Source organism: Ochotona princeps, chromosome 17, assembly GCF_030435755.1.
Source record: "Ochotona princeps isolate mOchPri1 chromosome 17, mOchPri1.hap1, whole genome shotgun sequence".
In the NCBI taxonomy this organism is placed as follows: Eukaryota; Metazoa; Chordata; class Mammalia; order Lagomorpha; family Ochotonidae; genus Ochotona; species Ochotona princeps.
Genome location: NC_080848.1, coordinates 30,350,412 through 30,376,043, shown reverse-complemented (window position 1 = coordinate 30,376,043; position 25,632 = coordinate 30,350,412). Strand labels below are relative to the sequence as shown.

The window sequence follows — 25,632 nt, the reverse complement described above, 5'->3', positions numbered from 1 at the left end:
CGATACAGAAAAGAAGACTCATAAAATGACCTGGGCATGTGAAGTCAAAATTTAGTTTACCTGCAGACTTAGAAATTTGGGTTAGAACCTTCATCAAAATTTGAGTTCCATTTTAATGGGGTGAACAGAAGTGTGCATGTAGGTGGGTATTATCCCAGCCATTATTAATGAGATCCAAGGAATAAAATGAAATTTGTGATAAACTAAGTTTTCCGGTTTTTTTGGATAATATTTTTTCACCAGCTCCCAAGTAATTCATCCTGCTGTCTGTGTGCAGCTAACACTCGCTCCCAAATCGAGTGACTTCAGATTTTAATTTAGTGGAAGCGTTAAAGAAAGCAGATGATTCCCTGTGATAAGTTGAAGCAGATATCTTCTAGGTGAAAAGTTAAAGTCATTTATTAGAGGAGATAGTGCTGTGATATTCTTCAAACTGACGCCCAACACGAGCCTGGAATCTAAACGATCGGCTTTGGGCTCACGATAGAGAGATAATTTTGAAATGGATGATCACATTTTACACTGGGGCCATAGAGGCAAGGAATGTAGAACACAGTAATTACAAGTTTAGTCTTGATAAAACACTCTCCATCCTGTTTAAGTCAGCAGAGGTTAGCTTGCTCGGATCTCCACTTTTAATTGGTTTTGGACTTGAGTTTTTAGGGGGAGGAAGGCCATGTTCAAATTAGAAGAATCCATGAGCCGAGAGGGCAAACTAGGAAACAGTTATTTGCAGAAGCTTTTATGGGGCCTTGATCAAACATTCATACCTGTGGAAGAAAAGTTTTTTTTTTTTGCTTCTAAAACTAAGATGCTCAAAGTCAAGAGTCTTGCCAATGAAGGGAAATCCTGTTTGCAGTCGAGGTTAATGGCATTAGGTGTGCGCATTTTAACCATTGTATTTTTTGCCATCTGTCAAGAGTATGTGGTCCTAGCCCTTTCTAGCAGAAAGATTATCCTTTGTCAGCTGTAAATAAAGTGGCTCTATCTCACTGCTTTTCTTGCAGAAAGCCCAAGTCCCTTCGCTTTCCCCCCAATTTGTTTCCTCCTCTAATCGTTAGTACTTACTTATTGTTTGACTGGCTTCAGTTTTCCAGGAAAAGAAAATCAGTGGAATCAAATAAAATGTAAAGCAAGTTTTAAGATAGAATTAAACATTTTGAAAACATTGTAATGACTTGGCTGCCATTTGACAAATGTTTGTGGTGTCTTGAAAAAAGCCAAGTTATTTATTTAGAAGCATGCAGACTCTCTCTGCTAGCTGAACCCCATCGTTTAACAATAAATGATGCTTTTGCTGATAAATGATTCTTTTTATGCAGACTAGCAAATGAAATGGGAGACGATGTCTGAAGGCAGATGAACATTGAGCTGCCTAATGCTTCCATCCATTATAATGTGGTTAGAAACAACAAATTCCCCCAAAATAATCCCCCCAAATCCCACCTTGAATTCGTCAGTTCCAGTGTGTTGTCAGTGGATTGAATGTCATTATTCACTTTGTTTTCTCTTTTCCCTCTGTAGCCCAGAAAGGTCAGTGGTTGAGTGGATTTTTTGACTACGGATCCTTCTCGGAGATTATGCAGCCCTGGGCGCAGACTGTGGTGGTTGGGAGAGCCAGGTAGGAGCTCTTTTGTTTCTGAAATTTTGTCCTCTCAACTACAAATAAGAATGCAAAAGGCCATGACTATGTAGATATTTCTGCCAATCAATCTCTGTCTGCACTCTCTTAAAAAATACTGGACTGTGGCCATAGCTTGGGCAGCAAGATCGAAACACTGGTTCCCAGTAATCACTTAGTGTATCACTCCAATATGCCTTTAATCTGAACGCTGGGTTTGATGGTATTACCTACCTTACTACCTACTTTCCTTTCTTCCTTCCTTGCTTGCTTTTTTTTTTTTAAGATTTATTTATTTTTATTGGAAAGTCAGATTCAGAGAGTACAGAAAGATCTTTCATCCGCTGGTTGTCTCTTCAAATGGCAAATATGTCTGAGCCCGTCAGAAGCCCGTCAGAAGCCCGTCAGAAGCCCGTCAGAAGCCAGCAGCTTTCTCTGGGTCTCCCAACCAGGTGCAGGGTGCGAAGGATTTGGGCCGTCCTCTACTGCTTTCTCAGGCCATAAGCAGGAAGCTGAACTAGAAGTGGAACACTGGGACACAAACCGGTACCCATACAGACTCCTGCATTTGGAGGTGGCAGATTGGACAGCTGAGACATTGCGCTGTCCCCCAATATTTCTTTTCGATAATGCTGCAGGGAAAACTCTTGGGGGAGGGGGGTTGCAAAGAACAACTACAGCATCCATCCACCATCAGTGACTTCCTCCCCTGAAGACCACTTTCCTTCCAGTCTAAATGATAAGTGAATCTGAGACTCATCCACTTCTCTGTGTACACTGAGAGAAGTTCTTTTAAGGTATCAGGATTATATAAGTGACAAACATACTATACTGGATTATAATCAGATTTGAATTACCAGGGGAAAAAAAAGTTTACCTGAATAAGATGGGTTGCTGGGATACACATATTTCTTCAAGTGGGAAATTGAAGTTTCTATTAAATTTTAATACCCACTCTAAGAAGTGCTTCACTCAACAGCCAGCTCTGCACGCAATAATCTGTAGTGCTTGCTATAACAAGCACCTGCCAAGGCCGATCTTAATCTAGCACAGCACCGCAGAGAAGCGCTGCCTGAGGGGCCCACATCTGGAGCTCACCTTTCTCTCCAGGGCAATCAGTTTCCCTTATCTTGGTGAAAAGTGGCACCTGCTCAAGATTCTCAACTATGCCACATTGGGTGGAGATTTAGATTTCAGCCTTGGAAATAATTCCTGGCTTTGTGGTTCTGTCTGTGCAGCAGGTCAGCACGCCTTGTGCTGCCAGTGGCAAGAAGCCGCGGGTGGCCAGTCCCTCAGCCAGGGGCCTCCGCTGCGACTCAGCAGGAGGCAGGCCCAGAGGCAGCTCGGACAGAAACTCGTTGGCATCTGCTACTCATTGTTCTTCCAAGTCTCATGTCTTTTCCTCAGCACCGGCTTCTGGGTCTCAGTGAGAATCATTTTTTGTGGACCTGGGAGAATTCCACCCCATGGAGGTAGGAGATAAGGGAAGCACTAGCATGGGAGTCCTCCTGCCCAGTACCTACAAACTAGTTTTTGAGTCTTCATTTCACACCAAGACCAACATTTCTGAGAATTTGTCTATCTTTTTGCTTCATTTTCTTGTCTGTGAAAAAAAGGAAAAGAAATGTCATATTTTAAGCCTCACAAAGCCAAACCTTCATTAATGTCCATAAGGTCCTCCTAAGGGAAATAGGAGACTGATGTTTTCATACACAAGTATAAAAGGAAGAACACGGAAGAGTAGGAGTTGTTTTGCAACCAGGATCAGTCCAGTTTGGTTTTGGTTAGCTCTGCCATTGTTTATTGCAACACTCCGTGTGGCTTCTTCCTTTTTTTCCGTCTGATGAGTTCTGGGTTTTCTTGCTCTAAAACATACACACACTCGTAAGTATATAAAGCACAAATGGAGCTAGCTTCTTTCAAAAGCAATGGTATTTCGAGAAATAAATATAAATGTATTCTTCTGGGATTGTTACTGTAAGTGCTGCCAAAACTCATCTTTGGTATGTATGTTTGGAATATGTGTGCTATTGGCTGTAAATTGTCTTTTATTATTCCATGGCACCTTGTCCAGGGACACACTATAAAACAAGATGTAGCATCTTCATGTGCTAGCCTGATAAAATTTATATGAAGTATAATAGAAAACAGAAGTTGTTCTGAGCTGTTTTCAAGTCCAATAAATAACTGTAATACTCGGATAAAGATGTTCTTTATTAGGTCACATGGGTCCTAATATATAAGTTATAAGTTACCGATTTAGGGTGGCTTTTGCAATTACAAGTTTCCAGTTGGATTGTTAATCATTGTGAACAGAAATATTTCTAAACTCTCCTGTGTACCTCCTGCTCGTTGTCTGATTGTCTAGAGGGCTTTTGATTCTGATTCAGTGCAGGCAAATGACAAGGGGGTGGGTGGTCTTCACTCAGGTTCCTGCTACTCCTCTTGTGATGACAAGAATCCATTTCCAGGCGCCGGTTTGTAACAACCAAAGACCATCCTTCACAGCTAAGTTCGTTATGGAGATGCTATGGGACATGAGAGACCATAACCCATCCAAGCCCCGACCAACAAGGAATGCAACTGAGACTCAAGAAAGAAAATCACATTTTCTAGAAAAAGGACTCACTCTGTACCTTGAATCACTCCTTCCTTCCTGCAAAAAAACAAAACAAGAACTTTGTTCTCCCTCCTGAGGGCAAAGTTAGGAGGGTACATGCGGAGACTTGAGGATTCAGAACAGCTTTGAAATGAGCAAAATACTTGCAGTATAGATTACCCTAAGAATGCTACCTAAAACAATCCCTTGTCCTGCTGCTGTGTTCCAATCAAAGAGAAAGTCACTTCCCTACCCTTCGTATCATTTTTTATCATCATAACACACCGGTGTACTCCTCATCCACATACCCAATGGAAAGGCCTGTTGTACTCGCAGATCTTTTATGCAGTCACATATTAATATCCCATAGGAAACTATAGCCCTATTCCATAAGGCCAATGCTCATTAAATGTTACTTTAAGTTTCATGTTCCTACTACCCTTCTTATAATTTCCTACCATCTTTCTCCAAAAATATGAAACACAGAGGTAGGAGGATATGTTAGTGCTGGAGTGTTGGGTCTAAATGCAGACCGCCTAGTAGATGTTTGGTTTTAGTTGATCCATTTTGGGACATTTCAGATCAGGAGTGATTTAATGGCTGACTTTCTGTTGTATTCACAGAATAAATGCCAAATGCTTCAGCTCACAGCCAATGTGAATTGGATACCTGCTTTCTGTATGTGTGTCCTGTTTTTCCTTCCATGCCTTGACGTGCAATTGGAAAACAAATGTCTAGCCATAATGTTGACATAAACTGGGTTCTTATGTGGCTCATATTTCACCAGGCTAGGAGGAATACCCGTGGGAGTAGTTGCCGTAGAAACCCGAACAGTAGAGCTAAGCATCCCCGCGGATCCTGCAAACCTGGATTCTGAAGCCAAGGTAGGTCCCCTCAAGTACATTCTGTACCTGTATTTGGAGCTTCTTTGTGCTTGGAGTTTTTTGGATATGTTGGGAGTGTTGTGAACCACCAGTTTCAGAGGGAAGAACATTAGCACCCTTACATGATTCCTGACCATCTAATCATCATGTGCTCCTTTTTTTTTTTTTTTAACTTGCTTTGCCACAAGCACCAGTTCCATGTGCTGCTTGCCTGTAAGATGATTGTAAATGGACTTGCAAATTGAATATTGCATGCATGACGTAGAGGTCTTTACGATGGTCTTTTTTTGATTAATTTGAAAAACAGTTAGAGACAGGTAGAAAGAGCGTCCATCTGTTGGTTCGCTCTACAGATGGCCTTGATGGCTGGGTCTGGGCCACGATGAAGCCAGGACCCCAGATCCACCAAGATCTCTAGCATTATGACAGGGACGCAAGGGCTCTGGTCATCTTTCCCTGCTGTCGCAGACATATTAACAAACAAATGGGTCAAAAGTGGAGCAGCCAGGATTCACAGTGACACTTGTATGGGATGCTGGCACTCTTGGTGGTGGCTTAACTTGTGCCACAGTGCCAACCCCTACAGTGGTCTTGTCAATGTGTATAAAACAGTCAACTGTTGCTGAGGAGATAGTCCTACACAAAGGCAGCTATATCAGTCTGGAGGCTCACCGGTCCCAGGTTCTCTTGAGCAAACATCTGGCAGAGATGCACTGAGACTGAATGATGCTGTCCTAACAGCAGGCATGAACACCACAGCCTGTGTCTTTCCAACAAGGCGGATTACATTTTCACATCCTGACACCATTCAGAAAGGGAGGGTGGCTGGGAGACAGGGCAAGGAAGCAGGGTGACATCCAGTGTTTGTTAATTAACCACACTGCACCAAGCAGACAGATGAAGGGAATGGGAGACTGTGCTCAGTTGGCTCACTTGGAGTAGTGTGACTGAGTCAATTAAAGGTGCCTCTGCAGCTCTGAAAAGGGTTCCTGGGACTGTGTTCTTGCAGTAGGAGCAGCTAGGTTTCTACTTCTACCATAAGGAGGAGTCACGTGCTAGGAATTAAAGTGTCAAGTGATCAACACCATGGCCTACTAGGCTAAGTCTGCAGCACCAGCATCCCATCGGGCATTGGTTTGAATCTTGGCTGTTCTGCTTCCCTGTTTATGGTCTAGGAAAGCAGCATAGGATGGCTCAAGTCCTTGGGTCTCTCCACCAATGTGGAAGACCTGGAAGAAGCTTCTGGATCCTGGCTTCAGATTGGCTCAGCTCCAATCATTGTAGCCATTTGGGAAGTGAACCAGCAGATGGAAGACCTCTCTATGACTCTAATTCTCTTTCTAACTCTGTCTTTCAAATAAAACAAATTTAAGAGAAAAAGACATACAAAGGTTAAACATTTAAAAATAAATAAGACCTGGTGTGATGGCTCAGTGACTGGATCCTCACCTTTCCAGGTTCCTATATGGGAGCTGGTTCATATCTCTGTTGCTCCACTTCCCATCCAGCTCCCTGCTTGTGGCCTGGGAAAACAGTTAAGGACAGCCCAAAGCCTTGGGACCCTGCACCCATGTGGGAGACCCGGAAGATGCTCTGGCTTCAGATTAGCTCTGTTCCTGCTGTTCCGGCCATTCGGAAGTGAACCAGTGGATGGAGGCGCTTTCTCTCTGATTATCTGTGTAAATCTGCCTTTCTAATAACAATAAAATAAATCTTTGAGAGAAAAATAATAATTTAAAATAAACAAATAAAAAAGAAAAGTAGTATTTAATAAGGTTAAAGACCCAGGATACTTGCTTCTTTTCTACTTCAGAGAGATTTTTTTTTAAGATTTATTTATTTTTATTGGAAAATAGATTTTTTAGAGAGAAGGACAAAAAAGATCTTCCATCTGCTGGCTCACTCCCTAAGTGACCACAAAAGCTGAGCTGAGCCGAAGCCAGGAGCCTTTTCCAGGTCTCCCACTTGACTGTAGGGTTCCAAGGCTTTGGGACATTCTCTATTACTTTCTCAGGCCACAATAGAAGCTGGATGGGAAGTGGAGCAGCCGGGACACAGGCTGGTTCCCTGTGGAATGCCAGCACTTACAGGTAGTGGATTAGCCAGTTGAGTTAATGTGCCAACTCCAAGATCTTTTGATTATTATTATTATTAGTAGTAGTAGTAGTAGTAGTAACAGATTTTAAAAATGTATTTGCAAGAGTTACAGGGAGAGAAGGAAAAACACATTTTTTTTCCATCTGCTGATTCAACGCCTTAATAACTGCAAAATCTGGAGTTGGGGAAACCCAAGCCAGGGTCTAGCAGCACCTTCCAGTTTTCTTACATGGGACCAGGGGTTCAAGTACTTGGTCCATGTTCTGCTGCTTTCGCAGTCACATTAGCAGGGGACTGGATTGGAGGTGGAGCAGCCAGTACTCAAACCAGTGTCCGTATAAGCTGCTGGCACTGTAGCTTTACATGCTGTGCCACAGCACCAGTCCTGGGATGATCTTGATGAACAACAGTTTTTGTTTGCTTGGCTTCTGTTATTTTTATTTGAGAGACCAGGAAAGACAGAAAGCTTCCACTCCATGGTTCTCTCTAAATGCTCACGGTGGCTGGCGCTGAGCCAGGCTAGAAACCAGCCCCAATCAGGCGGGCTCTCGGCTGTGTGAGCTGCTTGCCTTCCAGGGTCTGTTGGTGTCAGGAGCCAGAAGCTGTAGCTGAACCCATATGCTCCAGGTGGGACATGGCCTTGAGTTCTAGGCCAAATTCCTGTTCATGGGTTGATTCAGAATTTCCCATTTTCGATTGGTAAAATTGTGTTTGCCATGGAAGAAAGTCCCTCTCAAACTGCTGTTAATTGTGTCTACATCTTTAACTTTCTCCAACAGATAATCCAGCAGGCTGGCCAAGTTTGGTTCCCAGACTCTGCATTTAAGACCTACCAGGCCATCAAAGACTTTAACCGCGAAGGGTTACCTCTGATGGTCTTTGCCAACTGGCGGGGCTTCTCTGGTGGCATGAAAGGTAATCAAGCCTGGCTGCAGGCTGGGGGATGCCACCGATGTCTGGGCACCCTGCAGCCACGGGAGGGCAGGGGGAGGGGCAGAGCCTGTGGGTTTCCTGGCAGCCCGTCTCTAGGTTTTTGGGGATTAAACTTCTGAGCTGTCTTCTGAGTTAGAACTTGCATAGAAAGTGTAGTACATCTTATAATTCCATACAAGAGTTTAGAGTTTTCTTGCTCATGTTGTCTCAGGGGCTGCTGTTGTTGATTTAGCTCTTTCACAGCTAAATAGTGGGCTGTTCTGATGGTCCTGGGGCAATGTGACGGTGCTTCTCTCTCCCTCTTTTCTGGGCATGTTCTTTGCTGAGGTTACTCTCTACAGTTCTCCAGCGCCCAAGATAAATGCCAAAATAAGCATTTACCAACCAGAAGAAAATGAACAAACACTGTACCAGAGGCTGCTCTTCATGCAGCCTGTGCTGTGTGCCGTTATTATCCGACAACAGCCCTGGGCCTGTGGCTCCAGCAGATTAGAGTGTTATTATCAAGGCTGTCTTCTGTACTTTGGGGGTCGCTTGGCGATCAGGCAGCCACTCTCACCACTGACTGAGAACTCTTGATGTGCTGAGCTCCTGTGGGCCATCCAGGGAGAGCCAGAGCAACCACAGCTCTTGGCCTTAGAGCCAGGAACTTCTGCCAGGGACTGAGATCCCACCTAGGACAGGAAGTGTGCTCTTGAGGGTCAACTTCCTTCACCTTCCACTGGGGGGAGCCCATGATGCTGAAGCAGCTACAGAAATGGTCAGGGAACTGGAAGGGAGGCAGGAGCCGGTCAGCTGGTGTAAGCAGAATGAGGGAGGACACTAAGCGTGTATAAGCTGCAAAACAACAGTCAGTAATGCACCTGGAGATATTTTAGGACAAGAGCACCACTAGCCTCGGTGGAGAGAAACGCCCAGGGAAGCTGCCCTTTATGAATGACCAGCAGGCATGATGACAGGAGGTTTTAGCACTAAGTTTGCCTTCACTAGGATTTGCTGAGAATTACCACACTGTGCACATTTCTTGGGGTGGGACTTGGACTATCCATAGAAAAGAAGGTAAATTGTTTTTTTTTTTTTTTAAGATTTATTTATTTTTATTACTAAGTCAGATATACAGAGGAAGAGAGACAGAGAGGAAGATCTTCCGTCCGATGATTCACTCCCCAAGTGAGCCGCAACAGCTGGTGCTGTGCCGATCCGATGCCAGGAACCAGGAACCTCTTCCGGGTCTCCCATGCGGGTGCAGGGTCCCAATGCATTGGGCCGTCCTCGACTGCTTTCCCAGGCCACAAGCAGGGAACTGGATTGGAAGTGGAGCTGCTGGGATTAGAACCAGTGCCCATATGGGATCCCGGCGTGTTAAAGGTGAGGACTTAGCTGCTAGGCCACGCCGCCGGGCCCAGGTAAATTGTTTTTTTTTTTTTTTAAAGATTTATCTATTCTATTACAAAGCCACATATACAGAGAGGAGGAGAGACAGAGAGGAAGATCTTCTGTCCGATGATTCTCTCCCCAAGTGAGCCGCAACGGTCAGTGTGCGCCGATCCGAAGCCGGGAACCAGGAACCTCTCCTGGGTCTCCCACACGGGTGCAGTGTCCTAAAGCCTTGGGCCGTCCTCGACTGCCTTCCCAGGCCACAAGTAGGGAGTTGGATGGAAAGTGGAGCTGCCGGGACCAGAACCGGCGCCCATATGGGATCCCAGGGCGTTCAAGGCGAGGACTTTAGCCGCTAGGCCACACCGCCGGGCCCAGGTAAATTGTTTTTAAACCAAGATAACAAATCTGTGGAAATCCCATGAGAAATTCAAAGTCTGGGTTAAATGTGTCGGTCAATCCTACACATGTTTATTTAGTTCCTAAGTAGAAGGAGCTATGCCAGCAGCTATTTCTGGGAAAATAAAAATCAGTCAGTAACAGACATTGCCTTAAGGAGTTAAAGTGCTGTGAGTGGAAGTCATAATGCATCATAATATATCAGCCAAATATCAGGACGATATTGGTATTGAAGAGGCTGATATCTTTCAGAAGATGGGCAGGTGGAGAATGAGCAAAAATACCTTTTATTTGTGTATACGGGGTTTATTTAGTACCAGGTCCCGCCCAGTCTCAAATGACCTGGCTACAAGATTGATGTCAGACCTGAGAATGCAAGGCTGTTTCTCCCGAGTGCTGCAGGGCCCGGGAACTCCCGCTGTCAGCACACCGGGGCATGCAGCCACAGGGCTTGTTCTTCAGCCTGAAGATGGGAGGCCACACGTTCCCAGAGTTGCACTTCCAGGAAAGCCTTTTGTTACGCTGTATGTTTTGGGTCAGACGTACTTGGCTGCCAGCCCTACAACAGTAAGAACAGCAATTAAGATTCACGGAGCTCCTCTCACCAGAAACCTGTTAGCCATTTCACATGGATTAGCTCCATAACCATCACAAGTCCCTGGGAAGGGGCAAGCTGCAGTGTTTTCTACATCTTCACATAAACTGAGACTTTGGTTGAGTAGATGTCCCTGGATGATTCCGCTAAAAAAGGGAGCAGAGCCGAGGGAGGAGAGGAGCTTGAATCTGGTTCCTGTAGCCCCAGTGACCAGGTCTGCTGGAAGAGTCCCGAGAGAGCTGTCCAGCATCCTGAGAAAGCCATTCTGCACCTCCTTTCCCTCTGCCCAGGAATGACGTGGGTTACCAGAAAACAAAATTCCTGAGTTCAACAATGAGGTTTTTGTTAAATTGTGGAAAAATATAGAGAACATAATATCTATTTTACCCATTTACAAGGGTATAGTTCTTTACCATCCAGCATATTCACAGTGATGTGTAACCTTGGTGTTATCCATGCACCAAACTTTTTCATCTGCCCAACACTAACTCTGTACCCACTGAACACTCACTGCCCAGCCCTCCTCCCTGCCCCTGCTTGGAAGGCCTCTACTGGCCTGCTACAGACCAGGACCAGTTCTGTCCTCAGAGCTTGGCTGCTGATGACATCTGTTCACCTATGTGTGTGAACGTGGCAGGGACGAATTTACATACAGGCCAGGATGTTCCCTCATATTATCTCATGTAAAGGGACCCGAGCTGAGAGCCTCTTGTCATTCCCCACATCCCTTGGGGAGATGCTTGCAGTTTTGGTTTCAGTACTGGCTGGGGATTATGCAGGGAGGGAAAATAAACAATTATGCCATCCCTCAGTGCACACAAACACACAGCCAGGAGCCGACTGCACTGTGGGTAAAATGACTCCAAAATTGTGTGTAATGAGTAGGAAAAGATTAGAGACAGCTCTTGCTATGCTGAAAATTGACATTAGTGGAAGAGGAAAAAAAAACTCTTTACTAGTCAGCCTAGGAGGTCTAATTCGAGCAGTAAAAAATATAAATAAATAAATAAAAGCATGTCAAGATGGTATTGGTGCTTTTTTTCCAATGAGCTCTATCTGGCCGGAAGGCTATTCAGCATAATGCAAAATTAAATTATAAAAACTGGCTGAATATTTAGATGGAAGAGCCATTTGGAAACAGTTTATTTAGACGAACCGGCAATGACCCACAACAGGGAGACATCAAGCGTGAAATTTACTAGAAATTAGCACCAGGGTCCCAGCCTCAGCATGAATAGCTTGATAGGATGCAAATCCCAGTGATATTAAGCTGCCTCACTGCTGGTGCTACAGGGTCACTCTCAGTTGGCTTTTCATGTTATACTTATTATTTTTTTTCCTGGGACAGGTTATAAATAACAATAAAAGAAGAACATGTATTGAAAACTTTAACTGGAATGAAAGTCTGTTTTAAAGTCTCTGATTACTTGGATGTTGAAACATGGTGTCGGGCGGCTATAACGAACTCCTAAGAAGCATTTCATCTGTGCAGCCTCTGTGTGTGTGTGTGTGTGTGTGTGTGTGTGTGTGTGTGTGTGTGTGATAAGCTTCACCAACCAGTTAGATCTGTTCCATGTTAGAGTGCGAGGTACTTGCAGCAGCACTCAGTCACCATGCCCCTGGCCTGCTCTGGTGGCTGCCGCAGTTTCTCCACGTTGCATGCTGGTGAAGGTCTTAGGCAAAGCTGGTACCTGGCTCTGAGCACAAGCCACAAAGGCTGTGATGCTGATCATTTAGACAGCTGCACGTGGCCAGACTGGCAGAAAACTCTCAGCTCCCGCCTTTCTGGTGAAGAACGTTTCCATGTGTGTTTTTCATGGCTTGAGAACTGACAGCCAGAGCTTTGAAATTCCCTGGAGTGTTTTCTTGCCTGAACCGTTGGGGATCCCCTCCACACGGTGACTCCCAGGCTGCTGGGCGGCAGATAGCTGTCAAGTGGTTTGGTCTGCTTTCCAGAGTATATGACTTAAGGCAGCTGCTGTGGTTCAGTATGAGAATGTTGATTGTAGAGCTTGTGTGTTTCTATTGTAATGCCTGTTTTGGAGTGTTTTGATGCTTGGTTGTGGGTTTGTTGGTTTTCCGGGTTAGAGGGAGACATTGTTGCTGCCCCACTCACGTCCAATGCCCCTTCTCCACTCGGGGTGGGACTAACGAGTTTTGTTTGGCCATCAGATGCAAGCTCTTCACACAACTCCTAGCGTCCAGTGCCGTTCCTGACATTCTGAACATTTACAAATAATCATGTCTCTTTTCTACTTTTTATTTTAACTCAATTATTAATAGATTAATTGTTGAAAAGCAAACTAACCAAATGTCATTCTCTTTCCTAGTAACAAGATAATGAATCCAGAATGGGGTAGCAGATTGTGGGCTCCAGAAACAGAAAGATCTGGGTTTGCATCCTGTCTCTGTCACTCTTAGTTAATGAGCCTCAGTTTACCCACCTGTAACTTGAGTATTTGAATAAGGTGATGTTGTTGGGGCCAGCTTTGTGGCATAACAGGTAAAGCTACCACCTGCAATGCTGGCATCCCATTTGGGGCCAATCCGCATCCTTGCTACTCCATTTCAGATCCAACTGCCTGGAAAGCCGGCAGAGGATGGCCCAAGTGCCTAGACCTCTACACCATGGGGGAGACCTCAAGGAAACTCCTGGCTTCAGCCTGACTCAGCAGCCATTTGGGGAGTAAGCCAGTGGATGAAAGATATTTCTCTCCCTTTCTGTTCTTCTCAACCACCTCCAGTTTCTCCTTCTGTAGCTCTCCCTTCCAAACAAATAAATATACCTTAAAAAAGAAAAAGGGGCAGGAGGGCAGGAAAAAGGAAAAAAAGATGATGTTGTGATGGTTGAATGATGGGTGTGTGCACGTGTGTGATCACATTTCCCAGTACACAGTGAGCTAACTGCGAGGATGAAAAGTATGTTTCACAAAACCCAAAGTGCACACGTGTCCTCTTCATTCCAAACTGTGTCCATCATGAAATCAAGTTTTTCTTTTCTAAGCTAAATGAATAAAAAGTGAAGTCTCACCTTGGAAGTTTTTAATCTGTTTATCATGGACAGGAGCAAGACTTTTGATGTAGATGTGAATTTAAACAACAGAAGTGAGTGGAGAGGCTGGGAACTTGGTTTCTGTTTGGCCCCAGCTGATCTGTTTGTCTGCAGTGTTTCTGAGTTTGAGATTCTCTCCTTTGACCCACACCTTCCATTGCCTCTGTGTGTGATGTTGCTGAAGGCCACTCCTTTCTGTTCCTTGTTCTGAGGCTGTACTCTTGGCAGCACTGAAAAATGTACTGCTAATTACACAATTATTTTATTATGTAGCACTGGCTGAAATACCCACTAAAGAATTAATTTAGTTAAAATAATTTGAACTGAGCAATTATTTTCCTAACCACAGAATTAGCGTAAAGCGCTTAAAGTCCTTTATTCCCTGCTCCTCACGCAGCAGTTGTGTAATTAGCAGTAAATTTTTTTGGTCTTTGGTTTCCTCCCAATGGAATGAATGTCTTTGCTCTGATCATATATATGAAGTATGTGACAAAGTACATCTCACAAGTGTAGGGCAAGCATGGGTGTTTCCAGGGGCAACTTGTAGTCTCTGAAGTCTTCACGGACAAGCCAGGTCTCAGAACAACCGAGAAAAGAAGACGTCTTTACTGAGCTATGCAAACAAACTGATTTTAAAATAAACCAATGCGATGTATTTATTTGAAACATAGGGAAATGGAAACAGAGATCTTTTCCACCCTCTGGTTCACTGCTCAGATGTCCAAAACCGCTGGGATTGGGCCAGGCTGAAGCCAGGAGCCTGGAACACAGTCCAGGTCTCCCACAAGTGGCAGGGACCACTTAAGAGCATCACCTACTGCTTCCCGGGTGTGTATTAGTGGGAAACTGGGATAGGAAGTGTGGTCAAGACTAAAACCCAGGTAAGGGAGCTGGTGTCCCAACAAGAATCTTAGCTGCTCTGATGCCCGCCCGCCTGGAGGCACTTGGACTTTGGAGAAGGTGGTAGGCTAATCTAGTTAAGACAGTTTGGTTTGTCCTTAACTTCCTGAAAAATATTTCTCAGCCCTGTATTTCCACAACTGATTTATTCCAACTTGTGCTGCTCTCCTTGATGGGAAGGTCTGAACTGCATTGAACCTGTCTGTTCAGCGTTCAGGAAGGATCCAGCATGGTTCCCCTGAAGTACCCATCAAACACCAGAGTCATAAACCTAAAACTTTACCCGGTGCTTAGACTTCAGTGAGCTGGGAAAGGGGAGGCATGCATAAAAAGTCGGGATGTGAATAACTGATCCCGCTCTCCGAGGCTCTGCTCCTTGCAGCTGCTTCCGGCCTCGGGGGACGGCCCAGCGTCCGCCCGGGCGAGGGAGGGAGAGCTGGCTCCTCTCATTTATGTTTGTGTTTGTGCCATTTCCTAGACATGTATTTTCATTTTCTCCCATCCATGCACCGCAAGAATGGCATAGGTGAGGAGTTCATTTGTTTTCCTTTCTCTTTGTATTCTTTCCCAAGTGTGTATGTGCTGTTCATTCATTTAGCAGATACCTGTTGATCACTAGTTATGTTCTAGGCACTGGGCACTCCAATGGGGCACAAAGATGAAAGACCCAGGTTTTGAAATTAAAATCCTTGAAGGATTCCTTTCCATTAGCTACACATTTTTAAGACTCGCTGTATGCTAAGTATCATGAGATGAATTGAAAAGAGCAGAGTTCCTTCCTTCACAAACTTAATGTAGTGGGAGAGATCACATATTGACATGAAAAATACTCAACGTTTGTCAAGCAAGTGTGAATTAATGTGGTGAGACCTGGGTACTGAGATTCAGGAAGGATATAAAATGGATATGCAGGCTGGAGGGCTTGCACGCTGTTGCTTGTCAGAGACACTGCATTTTTCTTTCACTGTCTTGTGCTTTTGAAGATCCTCCAGAGTGGGCTACAAGTCTTCAGAGACCAGAGGACCCGGGGCCTCTGAAACTCCCACACCTGCCACGTGTGTACATCACAAGCGGTGTTGTGCACACATTAGGTGCCCTGTGTGCATGATGGGAGGTGCTGCCTTGGGGAAGCTGTGTTTCCTGATTGCCCGTGTGTCTCCTTCTCGGCAGATATGTACGATCAGGTGCTGAAGTTTGGTGCCTACATCGTGGACGGCTTGCGAGAGTGCTCCCAGCCCGTGATGGTATACATCCCTCCCCAGGCCGAGCTGCGGGGTGGCTCCTGGGTGGTGATCGACCCCACCATCAACCCTCGGCACATGGAGATGTACGCCGACCGAGAGAGCAGGTAGCGTGTTGCCTCTGTTGGCATTCACTGCCGTGCGGCTATCTGTTTCCTCCTGGAAAACACTGTGACCAAGAGATCCTTATTTGAGGCTGTCCATCCCCAGTGGACTCCAAGGACAGAAAAATAGAACTCCTCAACAGCTTGTGCTGGTTTGAGAGAGAAACCAGGCTGGAGCGAGGCTTTCTGAGTGGACTCCTCCTTCACTGTGTCTTTGGCCGTGAACTGCTCTCTTCCAGATGCCCTGAAACACAGAGTCCTCCTTGTCGTTAATCAGACAAGCCTGTCCCACTGTCTTAGTTGTGGCACAGGGAGCTTCCAGCAAGTTGGCCTGGAAGGCTGCATCATGAAGTTTTAACCCATTTGCCACTAATGAGCAAGAAACTTAGAGCAGTTCTTACTGTCCTGAGGTGGGATCACTGAGGTACGCCAGAGCGCCCACTTTGTGTAATTCCAGGCCAACGTCTCTCTCTCTCTCTCTCCCGTTGGTACCCGGGATCATCTTCTAGTGTTCCTGGTATTCCAGGCGACTGGAAAACATAGTGTGCCACACCCCGCAACGTGGGGAGACAATGCCTGGGACAGCCAAGTCAAACCAGACCTGAGCCTGTGTCCTTTCAGCACCTGCCCTTTGCCTGAGTCGCTAAATTTCAGAATGTATTTCCTCCACATTTCCCTGGCAGATTCCTATATAGTGTCATTTCAGTAGAGTACTCATTTCTATTTTCCTACAATATTCAACCCCCTACTTCAAACACCACTTTAGGAAGTCTGGCAGTTTGGGCCCAGCACTGTAGCCTAACAACTAAAGTCCTCGCCTTGCATGTGCCAGGATCCCATATGGTCGCCAGTTCTAATCCCGGCAGCTCCACTTCCCATCCAGCTCCCTGCTTGTGGCCTGGGAAAGCAGTGGAGGATGGCCCAAAGCCTTGGGACCCTGCACCCGTGTGGGGAACCCAGAGGAGGCTCCGGGCTCCTGCCTTTGGACCGGTTTAGCTGTGGCTGTTGTGGCACTTGGGGAGTGAATCATTGGATGGATTATCTTCCTCCCTGTCTCTCTTCCTCTCTGTATATGTGACTTTCCAATAAAATAAATAAATAAATCTTAAGAAAAATATGTCTGGCAGAGTTCTCCTGCCGAATCTAACATTTTATATTTAGGGGCCTAAGTCACATGTCAGACCCTGACCAGAGGCAACTTCTCTGCAGACTTTGGAATCAGACTGGTTCCAAGTTCATTATTTCAAATCTGGTCCTGGCACTTGATACACTCAGACAAGACTCCGAACATGTATGTCTTTGTTTTGCCATCTGTGAAATGGGGATAATAGCAGTACTTTCTCGTAGTAGATGTACACTCAGCATAGGCTTGTGGGAGTTTCTGTGTGAGCACTTGGAGCAGTATTCTGCACACAGTGAACATTAGCTCTGGTTGTTTTAAAATACAAAAATTTTAAGGAGGGCCAGTGCTACAGCACAGCAAGTTAAACCACAGCCTGCAGTACCAACATCCCATGCAGGGGTCTATTTGAGTCCCAGCTTCTTCACTTCTGATCCAGCTTCCTGTTAATGCACCTGGGAAAGGATCAGAAAATGGCCTAAGTGCTTGGGTCCCTTGCCCCACGTGGAAGACCCAGGGGGAAGCTCTTGGCTGGCTGTTTGGGGAGTACGCAAATGAATAGACAATCTCTCTCCTTCTCTAGCTCTGTCTTTCAAATAAAATCTGTTTTAAAAGTTTATTTAACATTTTCTATTAACTTATTGGGAAGACAGAACAAAAAGGGAGAGACAGGCAGGCAGAGAGCGAGGGCCGGGTCTGGCCAGCCAAAGCCAGCATTCCAGCAGTTCACCCAAGTCCGTGAGCCACACCTGCTGCAGCCTGGGGTGAGCGTTAGCAGGAAGCTGGATGGGAAGCATAACGGGCTTGAACCCAGGGACTCCCAACGGCATGGGGTGTCTCAAGTGTCCTCTTCACCACCGAACCACACGCTCGCCCTGAAGGTGTTTCTTAGGGTTGAGTTTAGGGAAAAGTTTCTGGCTCAGATGGCATTAGCGTTGACTAGAAGAAACTGCGAGAACTTTCCATCTGTACGTTTCTGTTGCCGGCGGAATGGCTTCCTGGCCTGGGGTTTCTGGCCAGGGTCCTGGCAGCAGACCGCTAGCGGTGGCGCTGGACCACCATCATGACCCCTGTTCATGCAGCTGCCGGCCCTTCCCCTCCAACTGTGCCCACTGCATGCTTTTGTTCCTGAAAAGAATGTGATTCCTGTCCCCTTCCCAGCTGTGGGTGGAGGAATTTGTATTCTCCCTTTGAGATGGAAGTCAACTGGTGTGGTAATGAGAATTATTTTAATTGCTTTTTGCCAGGCCTTTCTCATACCTCACTCAGACACTTCTCTGGTGCCTGCTTTCTCCCTGGGGTGACTTCTGGGAGCCATGGGTGGGCACAGCCATAATGAAGCTATTTCCTGGTCCACAGATCGTAACTGGCCTCATTCTGTTTCTTTCCTTTAAAGTGCTTCTATTTCAGTTTTGTTTTGTTTCTTTCTGTCTGATCCAGGGGATCCGTTCTGGAGCCAGAAGGGACAGTAGAAATCAAATTCCGCAAAAAGGATCTGGTGAAAACCATGCGTCGGGTGGACCCAGTCTACATCCGCTTGGCTGAGCGATTGGGTATGTCTGCTTGTTCTCCTGGCAAATCAATGAGCCGTTCAGCTGATCGGTAATGAGTGCATTCATAGGCCAGGGGAGGAGGCACTGAAGCATTTGATCAAATTCATGATAATCTTTATTTACTGTCCTCTGTGTGCTAAGAACCCTGGTAGAAAGAGTGTATATAATAGCAGGAAGAGTGGGCCCTAAAAAAAGCAAAAGTCACTGTGTTTCTTCTAGTATTTCCCTACAGTACAAATAACCTATCTTTCTGGAGTAACCTTGCAGACAGCAGTGAGCTAGAAGCTGCCGTGGAGGGCAAGCTAATCCAGTAGAGGATGCACCAGAACTAAATGATGCCCTGCTTCTGCGTGTCTCTTGAGATGGTCGGCCTCGTTTCTGGGGGGGCGGGTGTTGTGGATTGGCCACACAGGGCAAAAGAGCCAAGCCTTCCCCAGGCAGTGCCCTTAGCTCACCTCCAGCCAGAGAACTGGGAACAAAGATCGGATGCTGTGGGTTTCTAAGCAGGAGCCCCGGGAGCGCCCGCTCGACGCTGCAGCCATCACTGGTGCCCACTTGTTCTCAGAGTTTTGGGGAGGTGCTGAGGGACCGGCAGTGCGCACACAGGAGCCCTGGGCGAACCCCAGCAGCTGCCCGAGTGTCAACTCCTTTTAAAATGTTGCTTTCCTGCCCAGCTCCCCATTGAGCCTCTTGCTCTGCTAGTAAAGCTAACTGCGAGGGTTCTGGTTGGTCTTGTTTTTGTCCTAAAGGAACAGAGAATCTGTCTTTAAAAGGTAGAGAAACTTAATGAATAGAAACAGTAAAAAAAAAAAAAAAAGGGGGGGGGGGAGGAATGCTACTTCATTTGTATTCCCAGGGGTTAGTTACTGAGGGACCATTGGGTGGCACTCACTGCCTAGAAACAGAGACTATTGAGGGTTTGCAGTTGCAAGAGGGCCAAACACAGTGATTTAAGTCATGGTCAAGGCTGCCTGTGTGCCCCTTGGCCGAGAGGTAACCGCCACCAGTGTCTGGATGGGAAATGCACACACACCAGGAGATACTGGCAAGGTTGTCTCAAAAACCTGTTGCCACCCAGAGCTGTCGAGGTGGTTTTTCCCCTTTTTCTTTTTCTTTCCAAGCAGGATAATTACTTCTGACCAACCCCATACAGTTTAATTAAAGTGAGTGTTGCTTGGGAACTAGTTACTTACAACCCTACCTAGAGCGAGCGCTGAGAGCCTCAGACATGGAGAAGCATCTCGCTCGATGGCTCCTAATTGCTCCAACCCCATTGGAGTGCTGGCCCCGCTCCTGGCACTCCCCCAGCACCCAGGTCCAGCTCCTGGCACTCCCCCAGCACCCAGGTCCAGCTCCTGGCACTCCCCCAGCACCCAGGCTGCAGCTCCTGGCACTCCCCCAGCACCCAGGCTGCAGCTCCTGGCACTCCCCCAGCACCCAGGCTGCAGCTCCTGGCACTCCCCCAGCACCCAGGCTGCAGCTCCTGGCACTCCCCCAGCACCCAGGCTGCAGCTCCCTGGAGGACACCTTCCTTCCTTGCCCTCTCTCCTTTTTGCCTTTCTCTTTCTCACTCTGCTTTTTCTTTCTTTTTGCTTCTCTCTTTTCCCCCATTTTTATTTTTTTTTCTTTTCTTTTTCTTTCTTTCTTTTTTTTTTTTTTTTTTTTTTGCTGATTTTCTTTCTGGCCAATTTAAAATTTGTCAAAGTCGGTCTTCTTCTGGATCAGTGCCCTTTGATATTTCGCGCACTCCATTTGCCGCAAACAAGCCGCAGGGCCGCAGTTCATGCTGACTCCAGCAGAAGCAGAGAGAGCTCCATTTATCTTACACTGCCTGCTGAATTCCTACTCATTAACTGGGGGTTCACTGCCTCTTTTTAACCCCCCCCCATGGCTGTTATCATCCCTTTGGAGTAGCTGGGTGGTGGGGAGGGAAGCCTCTCCACGTGGGTTCGCAGGGCAAGCCGATGGCAAGGGGTGTGAGGTTTCTCTCTCTCTCTCTCTCTCTCTCGCTCTCGCTCTCGCTCTCTCAAGGAAGCCAGAGCACTTGCACCTTCCCCCAGCACCTTTTCACTTGGGAGGCACAAGGCAGAGATGCCCAAGTGCTGGCCATTTGATCATTTGTTACAAATCATCTCATTATCAATTTCCCATCCACATTGAAGAAACCGTGTTTAGTTAACCTTACCCAAAATGGCACTTGAGAAAGGATCCGTAACCTGACAAATGTGAGGCCGCCTCCAGCCCAGGGCAGCTTGGGAAGATGAGCAGTAGATTTAGAATAAAAGGAGTGAGAACTGTGTTTGGAGCATGGGTGTGCCCCCGTAGGCCTGTTCACCCCTGCTGAATCACTCCTCTCCAGAGGCGGAGAAGCCCAGGCACCCTGCCCGGAGGTCAGCTGACCGCACCTTTGCCCATAGGAGGTTGTTTCCTTCCTGTCTTTGTTATGAGAAACAGTCTCCATGTGGAGCACCACACGCCCTCTGGGGCTCGTACCCACTCTGAGCCTCCAGGTACTTGTCATCTTTCAAGGACATCACGCGGGCACACCCAGATGTGTCTGGACACATCACGCGGGCACGCCCAGATGTGTCTGGACACAGCAACTCAGCCTGGATTTGGTAGAGCATCCCACTGGCCGAGTTCTTTCCTGGGTGGGTCACTGTGGGCTTTGGCTCCTCTCCCTTTGCCTGGCACCAAAGACCTCTGAAATGTATTCTCACAAAGTGGGTAAAGAGGGCCTCATTGCCCAGGTTGGCAAATGGAAGCAAAATGCAGAGATCAGTGGGCATCCAAGACAGGAAGTAACCGCGCTGAGGAACCCAGCGTGGACTTCTCACCCCCGTGTGCTGCCTTGCTCAGGATTTCCCCAGAATTCACTGTGGCTGAGGACTGAGCCAAGATCCTTTGCCTTTGTGCCCTAAGGACAGTTTCCTAAGAAGAGCTGACTGAAGAAAGCCTGCGGGAGAGGAATCCCAAATCTTCCCCAGTGGGCCACTGCGCTGGGGCTTCATCCCTGGCTGTTCTCACGGGGTATCCTCTAAGGTTAATGAGCAGCAGCAGTCGGCCTCTGAGCAGCTAACTTGAGCATGTCTGTGGCTTTTGAAAAATGGCATTGAGGGACTGACTTGCAGCTGTGGGAGTCTAACGGGCTGTGAAGCTAGTGCAGCCATGACTCCTGAGTGAGGGAAGAGCTGCCCCCGGAGGAATCATGAACGGGAACGCAACCCCATGCTCGAGCCTCACGTGGGCCAACCCCATTCCGGCCCTGCTCCAGACCACAGCTCGGCACAGTCACTGTGGCGAGGATTATGTGTGTCCTACCCTCAGGTTGCCTTGGGGAAACTCAGTTCTTTCTCTGGAAATACAGCGCTGCTCCCAAGGGCCTCTGCATCCCTAGCGTCCTCCTGCCCCACAATGCTGGAAGCAGGAGGGTGGCAGGCAAGCCTGGCCCCAGAGTGCTCTCTGGCTTAAGTTCCACTCCTGGGTCCTTCCCCTTTGCTGTGTTCACAGACAAATCACCATGGGCAAACAGGAGAACTGTCCATCCCCCGTAGGAAGCAGCTGTTAAGTTCCCCACTATCCCTCCCCCTATGGTATATGCGTGCAATGAGGGAATCCCAGCGGAACTTGAGCTGTGGCTATGCATCAGGATGGAGGAATCCACTGGTGGGGGGGTTTGGGGTGAAGCGGGGAGAATCTCAGTACCTATGAAATTGTGTTGCGTAATACATTGTAATTAATGGGAAAAAATAATAAAATTAAAAATTAAAAAAAAAAACTAAAAAAAAAAAGAGTACCTGAGCATGGGACCCACGTAGGGATGCATTGTCCACCATGGTCCCATTCCCAGAGAATCAGGCAGACTGCCACGCAGGGCCACCCATGCCCTCCCTGAACATGCCCTGGCATCCGCTGTGGTGGCTGTGGTCCTTCCTGGCCTCCCCAGCACCTGTGTGCCTCCTGTCCACAGCCTCAGGCACAGGGGGCATATGGGGAGGGCAGGGGAGAAGGACTTGTCTGAAAAACCACCTGCAGGAATCCCTCTTCCCATACCTTCCCTTGAGCAGCCAAGGTGACCAGATAAGGACTGATGCTTGGATTAAGGGATTAGGGGTTGACGCTGCTTTGCTGGCAGAAGTTGCCAAGGTACCTGAGCTGTGTGTGCTTTTCCCACTGTCGTATCTACCTGGAAGATGTAAGCTGGGGAGAGCTAGGGTTGCTTATTTGAGGCACAAAGTTGGGCCCCTGCTTGCAAAGTTAGGTCTAAGGAAGGAAGAAGTTCTAGCATGAGGTCTGGGAAATGCCTGCTGCCCAACGCTGTGTCCCCTGTGGCCAGGCAGCTGATGAGGAGCTGCTGTGGGTCTTGGTTGTGAAGGTGGGTGGGGCTCTGGCTCCTCCCTGAAGTTGGCAACCCCTGAAAACCCACCTGCTCACACTGATTCAGAAGCTGCTTGCTTTGAGGCAGCTGACTGCAAGTGATGGTGTTTTTTTAGGAGAAGGGGTTGTTTCAGTGCAGTTCCTTAGTCTGATTGTATTTATAAATGCACCTAGGCTTGCCTTCCCCCAAGAAACAATGTCAGCCCTCTCTAGGCAGCCTGAGATGTCCTCAGGCTGGGTCTGAAAGACCCCCTTCCCTACGTGACCCCAGCTGGCCAAGATTCCTATCCCTGACTGGCCAAGCAGGACAGCAGGAAGGAGAGCCGAGGCCTGGATCCGCCAACGTGTGACATTCTAAGCTGCTTCCCATGTGGCGTGGGTATGTGTGCACAAGGAGGTGGCAGTGTTTCTGTTCCTCTGAGCAGAATTCTGGGTTTACTAAGAGATACGAACAGGAGCGCACCAGCACTGTGGCAAGGAACTTCAGGGTTAAACATCTCTTGAAAAGATTGCAGCTAAAATCTATATGCAAATGCAGTTGTATGTAGATAGGTATGGCCTCCTTTGAAGAAAAGCAGATATATGAAAATGGGATTTAAAAAAAAACAGATACATTGGGAGAAATTATTCCCATTACAAAAGGATTATTTGCTTTACCAAAGGATTCACTGCAGGGTTCCTTCTAAATAGCTCCCTTAAGGCATTTAAAACAGGATCTGATTTACGCAGTTTTTTAGGAATGCTTTTGTGCAAAGAAAGGCACACCTGTTATGGCTGTGGAAATAGTTGTGCAGGGTTATTTTTTGCACCCTACCTTACTATCTTTATGGAGAAATTCCTCTCAACATAGAAAATGTGATTACATCGCTCTTTTAAACAGCTACTTATGTTTGTACTTCTGAATCCTAATGAGATGCCAGTTCTTTTATGCCGATTTCTCAGTCTGCAGGTCGATGTAGGGGTCTGTGCCTTATCACCCGAGACGTTCAGGGGCTGTCGGAGATGGGCAGGCTAGTCCTGATCGCCAGCATCCTAAGTATTTAACCAGACACGGGGGGGAAAAAAAATTTAAAGGGAAGGAAGGGCCCATAAAAGTTAAAATTGGGCTTCCATTTACAAAAGCTTCTTAACATAACTTTTTAAAAAGTTTTAAGACAGTTTTAAATAAAACACGGCAATGTTACATTCTTTGATGAACCTTTTGCCTGGTTGCCAAATGAGGAACAGCTTAGAAAAGCAGAGGCTTGTGGGACATCACCTCGTGCCCACGGCTGAGCGGGAAATTCTCTTCTAGCACTATCATTTTTATTCTACACTTTGGGCATTCCACCTCACCCAGCTACTGCCCTGCAGGGTGGTCTGCTGAGCGGGTGGGCCTCCGCAGTGTCGCAGCTGGATCAGAAGCACCTCCCGGGGCAGAGAGCCGCTGGCCCTTGCACGACTTCCCTGCTCCCTCCACCTCATGTGAGAGAAGCGGAGGCTTTTCTTTGTGTCCTGGCCACAGAGACACCTGCCAGTCTGCTGTACTGCAGGGAACTCTGTGGCTCCAGGTAGCAAAAGTGGGCTCTTGACCCAGAGTCCCTAGGCCCGACTTAACTTACAGGGTCTTCATCTCTAAGGTGGTTTACCTTGTAGCATTGTTGCAAAGCTTATATGAGCTTACATGGGACCAGCACATAGTAAATATCTCAGTAATGTAAGCTCTTTCCATTTGATCCGACTAAGGATGACTCTTCTGTATGGAACTCATTACATTAGAAATGCAGAATGATCAGGTGCAGTTTTCAGGATCTCATGGGGACTTTTTACACCTTTCTTCCCCCATCTCAGCCCTTTTCTAGAGTAGGATTGTAGAGAAGAATGACTTTCCTCCATAGCGTATTCTTAAACACACACACGCGCCTCACGTTCCTAAAAACCCCGAGGCCCTGCAATCTGGCTAGAAAAGAAAGAAAACCATTCCAAGATATTTAATTGTACAGGGAGCTTACAGGATTGATCGAGAGCTTAGCTTTTCACAATAGTCCAGTGAATAAGAAATGCTCCTGACAAACGATCAATGATGGGATAATCACTCTTTATCTCCCTCCTCATTCTTACCTTCTTTCTTTCAGGAGAACAGGGTTCAGAAGTCAAAAATCTTTATAGACGCCGCTTTTAAATTAAGCAGAAAATAGACATTGACATATTTGTTAATCTCCCCTAAATCATTACCGGGGCTCGCTGCTTTGCCGTACAAGGAGAGGGGCCCTCCACCCTCCATGGGCCGCACTGGGTATAACTAGCTTAAGCGCAGCTTTCTAGATTTAGAAAATAAAATTTTAAGAACATTTTCCTCCTATCCCCCCAATCCTCCATGCTCCTCACTCCCTCCTCCCCCCCAAAAGTGTTTTAAGTCTGCCCTTCATATGTGCAGTTCAAGACACACCATTCTCTACTTTGTTGATGTGTGATCCCTGGTGTGACGTGCGGAATCCTGCCAGCTGGTCAGGCGAGGGCGCTGTGGGCCTCCTGTCCTTGGGAGGGCCAGGGCATTCCAGGTGAGGACTGGATGCCTCAGAACTCTAGACCTGCTGGACCCAGTGGCCATGATCTCTGTCAGTCCAGGTGCCAGTCCTCTCTGGCCCTCCAGCTGGGTAAAGTCAAATCCTCCTTTCCAGAACCTTCCCCTCAGCCCAAAGCTCCTTCCTCTTCTGTACCCAGTGCTGAGCCTTGCTCTTAGCTCCTTGCCAATGAGAATCCAGCCCTGCAGCTGGCTCACTTCAGTTGCAGCTCCAAGG

At 47.0% G+C, this 25,632-nt stretch overlaps 1 protein-coding gene across 1 annotated transcript in view; it reads left to right on the top strand.

Annotated features, from left to right (window-relative positions):
* Positions 1-25,632, top strand: part of ACACA (acetyl-CoA carboxylase alpha) — a 236,484-nt gene that overhangs the window by 198,193 nt on the left and 12,659 nt on the right. Inside the window, exons 48-52 of the mRNA XM_058675532.1 lie at positions 1,525-1,621; positions 5,008-5,104; positions 7,981-8,116; positions 15,628-15,805; positions 18,363-18,475. Of these exons, the coding sequence (XP_058531515.1) occupies positions 1,525-1,621; positions 5,008-5,104; positions 7,981-8,116; positions 15,628-15,805; positions 18,363-18,475 (621 nt within the window). The remainder of the gene's footprint in view (positions 1-1,524; positions 1,622-5,007; positions 5,105-7,980; positions 8,117-15,627; positions 15,806-18,362; positions 18,476-25,632) is intronic.